The sequence below is a fragment of the Drosophila hydei genome, unplaced genomic scaffold, assembly GCF_003285905.1.
Source record: "Drosophila hydei strain 15085-1641.00,03,60 unplaced genomic scaffold, DhydRS2 tig00000063-arrow-pilon, whole genome shotgun sequence".
In the NCBI taxonomy this organism is placed as follows: Eukaryota; Metazoa; Arthropoda; class Insecta; order Diptera; family Drosophilidae; genus Drosophila; species Drosophila hydei.
This window is the reverse complement of record NW_022045657.1, coordinates 7,360,645-7,374,517: the sequence shown is the minus strand read 5'-3', so window position 1 is coordinate 7,374,517 and position 13,873 is coordinate 7,360,645. Positions and strand designations below refer to the sequence as shown.

The 13,873-nt window shown below is 40.1% G+C and overlaps 1 protein-coding gene across 4 annotated transcripts in view; it reads right to left on the bottom strand.

Annotated features, from left to right (window-relative positions):
• LOC111596355 (peripheral plasma membrane protein CASK) overlaps nt 1-9,680 on the bottom strand; it is a 29,674-nt gene extending 19,994 nt beyond the window's left edge. For 2 of the 4 annotated variants that reach the window (XM_023310554.2, XM_023310568.2), the window contains exons 1-8: nt 9,409-9,635; nt 7,853-8,257; nt 7,349-7,461; nt 6,810-6,915; nt 6,631-6,708; nt 5,617-5,974; nt 5,290-5,557; nt 4,891-5,234 (exon numbers count right to left, since the gene is read on the bottom strand). In XM_023310554.2, the coding sequence (XP_023166322.1) occupies nt 4,891-5,234; nt 5,290-5,557; nt 5,617-5,974; nt 6,631-6,708; nt 6,810-6,915; nt 7,349-7,461; nt 7,853-7,911 (1,326 nt within the window). In that variant the 5' untranslated portion in view covers nt 7,912-8,257; nt 9,409-9,635. Of the gene's footprint in view, nt 1-1,897; nt 2,117-4,890; nt 5,235-5,289; nt 5,558-5,616; nt 5,975-6,630; nt 6,709-6,809; nt 6,916-7,348; nt 7,462-7,852; nt 8,258-9,408 lie in introns of those variants that run through there. The other 2 variants (XM_023310561.2, XM_023310585.2) reach the window with 2 other exon arrangements.
• Nucleotides 9,681-13,873: the final 4,193 nt, after the last annotated feature.

Here is a 13,873-nt window from a genome sequence, read left to right as displayed (position 1 = left end):
GTTGTCGGCTCACACATGCACATTTACTGAGCTATATATATTTGTGTATAGTGACATTCGCATATAAGTCAGCTTTGTGTACATTTGCCAAATCACAAACAAGTCAAAGGTACATTAAGCATAGTGTAAAACTCGTTGGGAGTTACGCAGAAATCAGAACAAATTCATGTCCGATAGTCATGGTAACAATAGCATGTCGTAATCAAATGACAATAGACAATGCTGCAAACATCTTTCAATATTACACATACACAAAATTGCAACATTTTTAATTGTAAAATTGATGGACAATGTGCGCATACGCGTAAATTTTAATTGGAGTAGTTATTTCGATAATTAATTTAATATGTAAAGCAAATATGTATCCAAATTAAATTGCCAAAGTCGCATATTACCTCTGATGCTTGGCATTGTCTTGTTCTAACAAATTTTATTTTCTCATGGTAATGAAGGAATATGCCAGAGAAGCAATAATAATATCATTCAGGCATTTTACATTTATTATTGCTTTTTTTCCCTTTGAATCTGCAAGTTATGTCAACTTGAATAAACACACATATGTTCAACTAAATGCTAGGAATATATAAACTTAAGGACGTCATTAGTAAATGATGGTAAAGGTATCGCAAGAGCCCGACTTAACAAAGAATCGAAATAATATCTCAAGTATATAAGCTGTCATTTAAAAAAAATATATAGTGCATACATATGTTCTGTTTAAGCCAACACTTTTTTTAATCCAAATTAAATTTACATCCTAAAAATCATATAATACATCACATACGTATTGTGAAGGGTTGACCATTAAGATTTTGTAAGTCTAACTATTGTGAAACATTAAACAAACAATTGCATTAAATTGATTCGCTATCGGACGTGATCCATCCACATCAACTTGCCAACTCAATATTTCCACGAATTCCGTCAAATTTTACTAATTTTCAGCCATTTTCAGCCAACAGAATTTTCGCAGTGGACGTCATAAATTCAATCGTCGTCATGGGGAAGCAAATGCATTCACGAGTGGCTGTTTAGGTGGTATTTCGTCATGAGATAGCATTAGAGAACATTTTTAAATGGACGAAATGCCTGTGTTAATTAGAGACAGTGATATCAATGATATTTGGACTGAAAATGTAACTAATCAGCTGACAAGCCGCCCCACAGATAGATAGATGCTGCTTGAAATAAAGAAGAATTTCTATATGTGTATTGTGTAGTTTGATATGTGTACAATTGCTATTTGGAGCAACCCTTTATAGGCTTTTCAATGAATTTTCAATAGAAATATGGATTCAACTGCAAGAAACAAAGATTAAAAGAAAGGCCAGGCAGCCAACATTATTAATGTTCAAATCATGGTATGTTATGAAGCAAAACCGAAAGCCATAAATAAACTATTATTTTCGTAAAGCATAGAAAATCGCCTAAAAATGAACAGCAAATATCCACACTGAATCTAAAATTGTCCAGCTGTCATTTTGTAGACTACTACATCAAGTAAACATAAATTTAAAATTAAAGAATATTTCCAGATAGATATATATGGATATGTACATGCTATACCTTAAAGCAATGTTTTCCTTTTTAGCCATTATATTTCACCTGCTCTTCAGCCTTGTTGGGCTTTTTGTGGCGCAGTATCTAATTTGTAGACGACTGGGCAAAATAAGCAAACACAATTTGATTTAAGCCAAACCACGGCTTAGACCAACAAAAACGAACATTTTTAACTGTTATTATTAATCAACTAATTCGTTATCTTTAATAACAAATTCTGGGATAGTTGATGCCGAAGGAATTCTCAAACAAATCGTGCAATCAAAAGTCTATCAAGAATCATAATTTCAGCATTGGCGTCTACCATTGACGCTGCTTCAGCTGTAATAAAATTTACCTGATGATGAAGGTTATTGTAGTAGCGCGTTATGTGCGGTGGCAAAAGCTCAGCCGTCTCGAGGCCGATCCACTGAAACACACTGTACTGTGGTGTTGAAGTGGTGGTTGTTGTTGTTGCTGTTGCTGTTGCAGTTGTTATGGATGTGCTATCGCAGCAGCAGCAAGCATCCTCCTTATTCTCCACCACGACCTCATCCGCCATTCAGAACTAGTATGCTAATTTCGTTTACTTGGACCGATATTGGCTTCCCCGTTGAAATTTGTTCACTTATATTTTTTTTATAGTTGCACACATTTGAATTTAAATTGAGTTATAGACGCTCAGTCGATGCTGCTGCACCATTTTGTTGCTCTGTCAATTTATGAGCATCGCCATGGCGCGGCCCCAAACCAACTCCCAACGCCACATGGCGGGGGTCGAGAGCACAACGTCGCCAATGACAGCGGTTGCCCTTTTGTCAATTGCTCCCATGTGGGGTTTGCCGCCAAACACGTGGCTGTAAACTTGGCTACAAACGTGGAGGTGCCTGTGCCTGTGAAAGTGTCTGCACCTCTCCCTGTGGCTGTCGTCCTTCTGTTCGCTATGCGCCGGAGGTTACTGCGGAAATTCGCGCGTAATTGGCACACTGACACGACACTATCCACTCCAGAGACAACTTCGCATTTGCGTTTGAATCCACATCCACAGCCACATCCACATCCACATCCGCGAACGCGTCCGCGTCTTGTTAATTGGGTCAAGCGAGCAGAGTGCGGCGCGGAGTGACTCACTTGAGAAATAGACTCGAGCAAACTTAACTTGACTTGACGAAGACGAAGGTTTCGCCCCACAATTCCCAGAGCTTTGTTTAGCCCAGCTGCTAACCCTTTTGGGGTCGAGTCGCCAATGGCGTGGGCGCAGACTGACGCGAAATCGCTCGTTAGGCGCCTCTTTTACACATCACTTGGCAAGTGTCAAATAAATCCAACTGGAGGCGAACCTTTACCGTACGATGCCTTGCGCTGCTCTGTTGTTGTCGTCGTTCCCTCGCGGCGACTGCGCCGCAAACTAAACAGAAATTTGTGCGCGCTTTTTGTTTAAGTCAATCACGAATGCTCGGTTGGTTAGTGCTACGCATACACTCGCATTCTCACACGCAAAACGCACATATACTTCGACACATGCGTGTGTATGAATGCAAATATATAAATGCATATGCATTAGTATATGTATGTGAATTGCTCTGCTCCTGCGGCAGCAGCGGCAGAACGCTCGCTGCACTTTGCAGCGCCAATGAGCAGAGAGTAAGAGAGTGTGAGAGTAAGATTTTGCAGCGGTTGTTTGGCCTGCAATCGAGGCCCTTACAGTAGTTGTTGTTGTTTCGTCTTTTTTTTTACCTACGCCTACCCGACATCCAACACCCTGAACACAGTTCTCACTCTACTCTCTGGTTGGATGTATGCATCGTATTAACACAGTTGCTCATTGCTCGTTGGGCCTACGTTTGCTCAGTTGTTCATATCGTCCGTCATTTTTATCCATCTATTTCATTTTTTCCTTCTGTTTTTTATATGAATTTATGAAAATGAGTCGCTGACAGTCGAGCTCAGCTTGCGTCACAAACAAAGCGCCTGACAGACAGTTTGCCTGACAGGGTAAACTGTACGAGGACCCAGTATAACTGAGAACGGATTCCTCGTCTAAGGTTCGACCGTTAAATATCCTGTGATCAGTAGGACAACAGTTTTTGTTTTTGAGTCAAGAAATTTCTTCAAATGTGGAATATATATATATATATATTATATATTATATTACACTAGTTAAATGAATTCCTAGCCCGATTTTAATTTCGACAAGGAAAGTGATGTTATTCTTTTATATTTGCCTTGTAAGTAAGTACAGGGTATGCAATCCAGCTCAGCAACAAAAAGTGTGGTCTGCTTCAAGGAGCAATTAACGACAACGGACATCACAGTTATAGCTCTCAAATCACACATGCCCAGGCATAGAGCATGGCAAACGATGTTGAAAAAAGGTTTGCATTGATTTACCCTGTATAAAACTAGGCATATTAAGTATCTAATACATAAGGCACATTGAATGCAAAATCAGACTTATGGATATAAAAACTAATAATACTAATAATAATACCCGCTGCTTTGTGAAAAGCCGTGAAAAATCAGCAATATAATTATAATTAAATTGATTACCTCACGGGCTAAAGAAAATGTTCATATATTTCATATGCAATTGTTAATATTTGTTAGTGTATTTAAATGTGGTTATGAAATAGTGCCAGCATCCAACAATTTTTTTCGCAATCGTTAAACTTTTTTCTACTTGCCTCCTGCAAATGTATTTTGCACACCTACGACTGTGCAGCACTTAAGATGTGCTGCATACTTTTCAGCGCAAAAGCCTTTAGGGAGAATCCTCAGCCACTGACACTGGCACTGATACTAGAGCTGGATTTGGCACTGTTGGGCTAGCATCAGCAGAGGCACCAGCGTCCGAATTTCATTTAGGTTTATTCTGATTAAATTGTATGTATTTTGGTTGCATTAGCTGGCGCAGTCTGTTTGCTTATGTATTGTATGTACAATGTATGCCTGAGAGTGGACGTAGATGTACGTGTGTGCCAGTGTTTGTATGGAGGATTAGTGACTGACTGGGACAAGTAGAGACAGCCCTACGGAAGTTGATAGTTTTAGTGGTGGTTATAGTGGCCTGGTGGGTGGGGAGCCCGGAGCTATGTAATGGTGGTGGTGTTTGTTTGTATGCATTTACCACTGCTTTTGTTTACTGGCACTAAATACATTTCAAATTTGTTTTGGCTTATTCTAAACCGAACTACAAAGAGTGGACCACAGATTGATATAACCACATCGTCTGCAACTGGCAGTCGCATAGAGAATATAGACCGTAAACAGCTCAGAGCTTGCCACAAAATATTGCCAAATATATACTTAATTGTATATACAAAGTTTAAATAAATATAATGCAAAACTTACCTGCAAGTGTGGCGTTGCGAGCAGCTGCATCAGCTCATCCTTGGCATACTTATTGCCTGCACTGACTCCAACTGATGACAATTGTTCTAGGACATCGCGACTGCGCGCAACAGCCTCGGCGGTAGGCGCCCGACCATTTGTTGTGATGACCGTGGAGCTAATGCGATCGAAAAGCTGCAGAAACTGTTGTAAGCGACCATCACGCAGCATATCGCGCAGCACATCCGCATCCACATGCGCGTCCTGTAGCGAATAAATATCATCCAGGCAGTCCAATATACGCTGCACTGCTTCAATCCCTGCCTCTTCGTCTGCCCACTCGTCTGGAGCGCCCGCAATGGGCACTGCAATGAAAGTTAATTAAACTTATTGTTGAAATATTCAATGGTGAAGACTTACTATCCGCATCCGTTGCATAAAGTGGATCCATGTTAGTACCACCAGCAATGGCCTGCACCGCGCCCTTAAGCTTGCGCCGCGCATTGTAGCGCTTCAATTCCTCAACTGTCTCTGCTAGATGCGTGCGCTGTAATTTGTCGCGATCACGTATCCAGGGATGCTCTAGCACCTCGGTTATAGATAATCTGTGATGTGGATTGGCAGCGAGCATTTTCATGACTAGATCCTTTGCGTTGGCCGAAATTGATTTCCATTCTGGCGCTTCAAACTGCAAGCATTTAATAACAATTAATAGGCAATTAATCATAATAGCTTCTGCACACTTACCGATAACCTTCCGCGTGCTATAGACTGCTGCAGTCGAACACCAGAGCCCAAAAATGGCAGCCTACCAGAGAGCAGAACGTGCAACATTACACCAGCACCCCAAACATCGCAGCCCTTTCCATACAGACGCCTTGTGACCACCTCCGGCGCCATATAATGCGGACAGCCTACGCGTCCATGTGTTTCTATGGTTTCCCGTGTACCCGGCAACTGTATCGCCGAGCCGAAGCCACCCAGCTTCACTGGCGCCGAGTTATCCACTGTCGCCAAAAGTGCACAAGCGGGTCGCACATCCCTATGCAGTATATCGTTCTCATGGCAATAACGCAATGCCTCCAGTATTTGTCGCATATAATGACTGGCAGTAATAAACAAAAAAAACGGAATTATTTAGTGCATGCATTGGATTTAGTTCATATATTTGATATATAAAGGGCAATGGTTGGAAATTATTAAAAAATGTATCCCCAGATTTACTGAATACTTTAAGCAAATAATAATAATATAATCGAATAGCAAAAAATTGAATTTGCTTGAATATGTAATCTATACATAAACATATTTATCCTCAAATCTTTTAGTAAGCTCAAAGCTTGTGAAGTAAAGTATAAAATTTGTGTTAGCCAAATAGCACTTTACACTATCTCCTACTCTAATATAATAATTTAAATTCTCAGTAAAAAATATCTTTTGAATTACTAAAGCCTGATTCATTACAAGTGTGTTAACAAGCAAATAGAGTTTAAAGAATTTATGTAATATTTAGACAGAATGTTTTTAAATTGTTTCATAAATATACATGATACATGTAAATGGATATCGTTAGAATTGCATCACAAGGAATAATTAAGTGCGATAAGTGGTCTCAAACATGACGGCTAAGTATTCCGTTTAAATATTTATTGATTGTCCTAATATAGATACTTTTCTGCTATGAGCAACACAAGTAATTGGGATTTGGAAGAAAAACTGGTGTCATAATGCTATAATTATAGGCAATGTTTCCATGCTCACCAAGCCACCGCCTCGCTGTAGACAAAGCCTGCGACAGCGCGCCGCACAACCTCAAAGCACAAGTCGGAGCCTTCCATGCTGCAAACGAAAGAAAACGAAATATTTAAGTGGCCTACATCCAAATGTATGTATATATGTATGGAACAAAGTCTGGATATGTGCGGGTGAGTGTTACTTACAACTCGAATACCATGTAGAGCATGCCCTCGGAACTGTAGGTTTCCAGCAGCTCAACTATGTGCGGATGCTTCAGCATGTGACATATTGTGGCTTCGCGTTTCAGATCTGTAATGGCAACCAATTAGTTAATATTAGAATGAGCAACATTCGTATGGCTGCCCGCGCAGCCGACACAGCAACAAGGCGCCTAGTGCCCTTGTCTGGCACAAGCTGCACGAAAGTCCTAATGGATTTAACGCTGACTTATGTGCCTGCTATGTATCATTTAGTCAATATCCGAGTCCAGGCACCAATGCATTTGAGAAATTTCATTTTAATTGGCCTATGGACTGAGTAGCGACTTGAGTTTGTTATGTCGGAGCTGTCTCGTAGCATAATGTAATGGGTATAAGTAGGCGACACGTGGCAAATTGTGTTTCGTTGTTACTGCACAATTAGTAGCAAAATAACTTCTATAATTCGCGCGGCTTAATTATAATTTATTCACCCAAAGTACTTCGGGTGATTTGCTTGGGGCACAGTCGTTGCCCAAACTTACCGGCTGTACTTAGTCCTGGGCTTGCCGTAAACTTGGCCACATCAACAATTTTGACAGCAAACTGCTGATTGGACTCTCGATGTATGCAGCGGCGTACAATGGAGAAGGGTCCTCTGTGGAATGTAGAGAATGTAACAGTATAATAAATGTTTTGTAAAAGTTACCAACTGATTTCAAATGTCCTTTCTGACCTTATCAGGCAAAAGGCTTGCAAACTTGGCATAAACAGCAACAGAAGCTTTCATATTCATATCACAACTATCACACTTCGTTCTACTTAGTTCGACTAAACGGGCATCACATAAATATTAATGTATAATGTAAGATTCGACACCCAAAACTTGCTTCTTCAACTTTTGAAGCAAGTTTGATGCTAGCCAAGTTTGTATTGAAAGCTACTGGCCCCAGTTGAGCCGTCGACAGATGATTTAGTGCGTGCAACACATAATGAGAAATGGCAGCCAAAGCAGAAAAATCTAAGAATAGGGAGCAAAAGGAACTCACTTGCCAATGACCTCGCACAGTTCGTAAACATCGTCAAAGAGAATTTCGTCTTCGGTCATTTTGAATAATTGATGAATTAATGCCTGTGCCCGCCTGGCTCAATTGCTTTTTGGAATATTGATGAGCTGCACCACGGCTGCTGCTGTTGCTGCTGCTGCTGCTACTGCTGCTACTGCCGATGTTCCCGACTGTTGCTCCTGCTCCTGGTCAAACAGCAGTTGGTGCTTCCGTCCTCCTTCAGAAACTTCTATGAACTTTAGTCTTTGCTCTGAGTAGCGAAATGTCAGTGTGCGTGTGTGAGTGTGTGTGCGGCTATATGTCTTGTTGTTGCAGTTGTTGCTTCGTTGTTATTGATTGCGTTGTTGTTGCTGAGCTGGTGTTAAAGATTCATTTCGTCGCATGTAGCTAAAAAATTACACAAAAAGTTGTAAATGTAAGTAAAGAGAACAGAGGGAGTCAAATAAACGGAAATAAAAACAGGCATTCATCAAACCATGCAGATGTGTCAATCACAGGTGCCCGGCTGCCCAGACAACCCAAATCAATTGCAGCCACAAAATGCTCGAAAATGTGTTCCCTGAATGGGACTCTGAACAAAAAGGAAGTTTCACTGTCAGCTGGCTGCACAGTAAACGATTTGAATTTTTAATCGGAAATGGTTACTTGTGGTCCACCCGGTAAACAAGGCACTCGGCCAACACTGACCAACCTAGTTGAGGCTAGAAAAAACGTAGAGGTACAATAGCTGTTAAATGTTGTACGAGTTTTCCTTCACCTTGCTTGTCATCTTCATATTCTTCTACTACTTTTTAGCACATAATAGTAGTTTTATCATGGACAGAACACACTTGAAGTCGAAACACAGTTTTTGATGGTACTCCAAACTTATGTGAGAGTGAAAGCAAGTAGCAGAAACAGTAAGAGAGAGAGAGGAGCGCAGGCGCACGGCGAAGTCCGTGTAAAAATCTTAAAAATGTAATCGTAATGTAAGCAATGCTACAAATTCGCGAAGTACCTACTGGATATCCGGGACATACACACATCTTATAGTTGTGAAATGCAACTATTTAACAACAAATGCATATCGCTCCTGCTGAATGGTAAGATCAGCCTGACCAGAACATACATGTATATTTATATTTATATATATATATATACTTATTGTCAGAGCGCGCATTGGGCGCGGTATGGCTCGGGGCTTAGGGTTCGGTCTCGGGCGAAGGTTTTACCTTGCTCGTGAGTGTCTTTACGGCCGTCGTTACCGTTGTTGTAAAATTCCTTGACACTTTCAACTGGGCGACCTTACCACACATATACACATGTACACACACACATGCTTACAGGAACAACTTATCGCGACAAGTGCCACCGCCTCACAATTAAGAAATTGATTCTTTGTCGAGTATTTTTACAAAGGATTTGCATTGCTCAGCCACTGCCGCTGCTGCTCTTGCTGATATTACCTCCTCACGCCCACCTCATCTGAGGGGCGTAGAAACATACACACTCACAGTCACACACCCGCATACATTTGGTGTGTTCGTTTAGGTACAAACCCCTCCAATCTCAGCGCCGAACAACCGAAATTTGCACAGAATTTTGGTTTACGTCTTATGGCATATCCAATATTTATTTCGGTTTGCCGCTAAAGGTTCACCTGATACTTGTACACATTCCGTTTATAGTGTTACTAATTTATTATTGCTATTTATTCACTTATTTTAACTTAAAACAAACACGAACCGTGAATTGATTGGCAAAGAACAGGCGACAACTGAACTGGTTCACTGCGAAATGAACTTGAGTGCCACTGAGTGAATCTATTGTGAATGTGTTATTTTTGTAAGGTGGCAGCACTAAATCCCATTCAAAGTAGACAGTCGTTGCTCCCTATAAACACTAATCTGATTTTAACAGTCTGGTAGCTTTATCAAATTCAAATTGAACATTGATAATATTATATTCTTATCATTTTTAAGACTAATTTCAATAGCCTTGCCTTTAAGATAATCCATCTTGTCCAAGACAAAGTCAACTTAATTAAAAACAGTTTGTGGAAAATCTAGCAACAAGGCAACCATTTGAAATTTAAACTGCAAATTCGAAAGAAAGTAAATCATTTTTACTCGCAGTAATCAAGTGAAGCAAAAAAATATATACTAGCTAGGGTATTAAAACTGTCTGGCAACTCTGAAACCCCCGCGCAATTTCAAACTTTGACAGATGATTTAACAAATTTAAGTTTTTTTAAACATATTTAAGATTTTGTTGATCTGATTGACACGCCCAAATGGAAGCATCGATATTGTTTAATCTAACTGCAGCATAACTAATTGTTACATACTTGGAAATATATGTGTGCACATATGTAAATATATCTTAATTATCATTTCCTTTGATTTCGTTAATCCATACACCATATATATGTAAGTGTAAGTGTAAAGGCATGAATATATAAAGGCATTTCGAAAATATATGTATTATGGTTTTGCATCTGGAGTTGTTGTTGTGGCTTGACCATAAACCATTTGATAAGCCCATTAGAAATTATTAAGACTTCAGAATTAATATGCCGGTCACATACAGCTCACTCTGTGATACCCACACACAATAGGTGCGTAATCTTTAAATCAACTGCGTCTACATAGCGAGGGACCGGGACCCCAAACGTAAACATCATCAATTACACAGCCCTCGAACGGCAACAAAAACAATAACAACAACAACAACAACAGCAGCAGCAGCAGCAGCAGCAGGAGCAATAACAAAAAGTCAAGAATCGTAGGTCGCAATATGCAGTTTCTTTCTGCGTTGGTTGACAACAGGAACAACCACTGCCGCAACCACTCAGGTGAAATCAAAATCAAATTCAACGCCAACCAATCGTCGCCGTCGACGTCGCCGTCGCTGTCTCTGCTGCCGTCATCTCAGTGCCCACTGCCTTCTGCCCGCTATTCGGTTACTGCGCTGCCGCCTCGTTCGTCGTTGTCGTCATTATTTGGACGCGTCGCGACTTGCGACTGTCGCGCTTAATGCGTGTGGATTGGACATGGACGTGAACGTGTAGGATTCGAATTGACATTATAAAAACTGGTTTGCTGCCAATATATATATATGTATACATATACATACATATGTATGTTTGTGTGTATATTGGTGGTTAAGCGTCCTACGCAGCGGCGACGCAACGTCGACGTTGGCTGTGCCTGTGCCTGTGCCTGTGCCTGTACCGGCGTCCCCGACTCTGACGCTGTCTCTATCTCTGCCTTAGCCTCGTTGTACCTGCTCACTTGACAGCGACTCCTGTTGTTGTTATGCCTGTTATTGTTATTGTTTTTGTTGTTGTTATTGGTGCCTCTAGGAAATTATCCGTAACTAGCTGCTGCAAAATCGAATAAGTAAGAAATCTCTTGTCTGGAGTGGGCGACTAGAAGATACCCTGCCGATACACCGGCAGATCTGCGGTTTATGTTTTACTACATTATGTTTTACTAAAGCATAACAAATGTGATCAAGTTTATGTCTGGTATCCAAAATAAAAATGTTTCAAACTTGATATGTTGTTTCTAGCTCGTAAAGGCTTCATGGCTTCTTATTGAACAAGAATATAAATACTAATTTAAGTCAGCCACTCCTGCTTCTGCCTGTTACATACATTTTATTAAAACCAGAATACCTTCAACTCACATTTCCATTGGATTCAGGGTATAAAAAGCGCGCCAAATGATAAATACGTATATATATGGCTGCAGTTACTGCGACTACAGTGACTGAGGTCACAATAGTTATTCACAATACACACTGCCTTATATTGTACAGTTAATATGCAGTAATCGCGTCGCAATAGGTTATTATCTACTAAATGGATGAAATTACAATAATTGAATTGTTTTCTATTTCTATTTATATTTCTAGTTCATAACAAATTAAATTTATTTACTATAAAAAAGTCTCCATTTCGAGTGTAAATAAACGATATGAATTGAAAACTAAACTCTACTAACTTAATGATATTTGTCTCTAAATATTGGTGATTTTATTAGAACATGCAGGGAAATAAGAAAGTTGCTAAAAGTTAAAATGTAAAGCCAATCAAATTATTAAATAATATAATTATCTCCAGAACTTTGTAGTATTCAAATTGCAAACAAAACAAATTATCGATATAGAGGAGATGGAATGTGTTATCGCAAGAAAACAGATCAATATTAAAGTGGAAATTAAACTCGAGCACTTCGAAGTGTGACACGCCTTATTGGGCGTAGCACGAATCTTTGAAGTCTCACATAACTCAAACACTCAAAGCGAGTTCATCTGCTAAATGGAAAATGAACAGTGTTTCGGACGTCCACTGTGAGGTCTCTAATTTGGATACCGTTCAGAGTAGCGATTATATCGCAATAGGAAAACGATGTCTCAACATTATATCAGACAAGACGCTTGGCTTTTCCATTATACGTATTGCATAAATCATTTTCATATCGAATTTGAGACATTTGAGCACTTTTACCCTCTTTTTGATTGTCTATTACACAGAAAACAAAACACAATTTTCACTTGGGATGGTAAGCCAAGCCCTCCAACTCTTTTCCTCGAGAGTAGCACTCAAGAACCTGCTGCTTTCATTGGTAAATATAGAAAAGCTGTGGGAAAGCGTCATATTTTGCGACGAAGCAAAAGCAATGCTGTTCTGTAACAAAGATCGGCCCAGAGTATGGTGCAAGACATTAACTGCATTGGAGAGCAGAAACATCATGCCGACTGCAAAATTTGGAAAGATTTCGGTTATAGTTTGTGGGTGCACTGACATTTATAGAGGCCAAAATTGAGCTTTATTATCAACACATTTTGAATTCTATCAACGGAATGATCCCAAGCATAAGCGGATTAATATACGGACTAAAAAGCCTCTATAATTGTGGCAAGGCTATTGAAACACAACCCAAAAGTCCCGATCTGAGCCTCACTTAACTAAAGAAGTAGGAAGACGGGATCCAAAGATCCAAGCAACAGACAACTGAAAGCTGCTGTCCTAGTTCCCGAGAAGAATTGCTTGATTTTGGGAATACCAAATTGAAGTGGACTTCAATTAAATTTGGAAACTTATTTTACTTATTATTAATTAAAAGAGAAACCGTTACATAAGATGGTAAAATAAATGTAAGCACGTGCATATTAGTGGAGTAAACATGTTAAGTTCTCATATTTCAGTTGCAGCTCAAAACAAAGTTGTACTTAAGATCGTACGTTAACGGATCATCAGGAATTAATCATCTGGCGAAGCTTCATTGCACACATGTATGTATATGCATATGTATATGTGTGTGTGTGTATGTGTATGTTGCCTCCCCCAATTCGATATTAATGTACGCATCTGTAGTCAAATTACGTTGCCTGGAAATGCCATCACTTTGGCAGCTATACGCATATTTATTTACCGTATTGCCAGATCCGATACCCTGATCGTCGACCCATATGGCAGCAGCAGCAGCAATTAACTCAAAATGTCATTAACCAGCGTCGTAGGTGAGAGACGCTCCCACCAGGCACAGACTGACATCTGACAGGCATCAAGCAGACACAGCCTGGACAGAGGCACAGACACAGGGAAAGGCACAGATCACAACCCAGACTGAGTTCTTCTCGGTTTAGCTTCGCTGGGTTCTCTTCAGCATCAGCATAAGCATCAGCATAGTAGAAACGAGTCAAAAACGCCCTCGCTGCCAGCGAGTCGCCTGTCCCTATGTATTATATTCCCCGACGTTCCACCTTGGCATTAAACGCTTGATTAAATTTCACTACAAAATGGGCTGGACAGTACTATGAGCTGTGTGCGCATATATACACATACATATGCGAGTGTATCGGAAAAAGGTCATATCTCGTCTCGACCATATGTTGTTTATATGCAACTTTGCTTAAAGATATATTCATATTTGGACTGTCATGGCCAGCACTAAGGCACTTCACATAGATAGTCAGTTAGAAAGCACAGATCATCGCATACATAGAGTGAGTTTT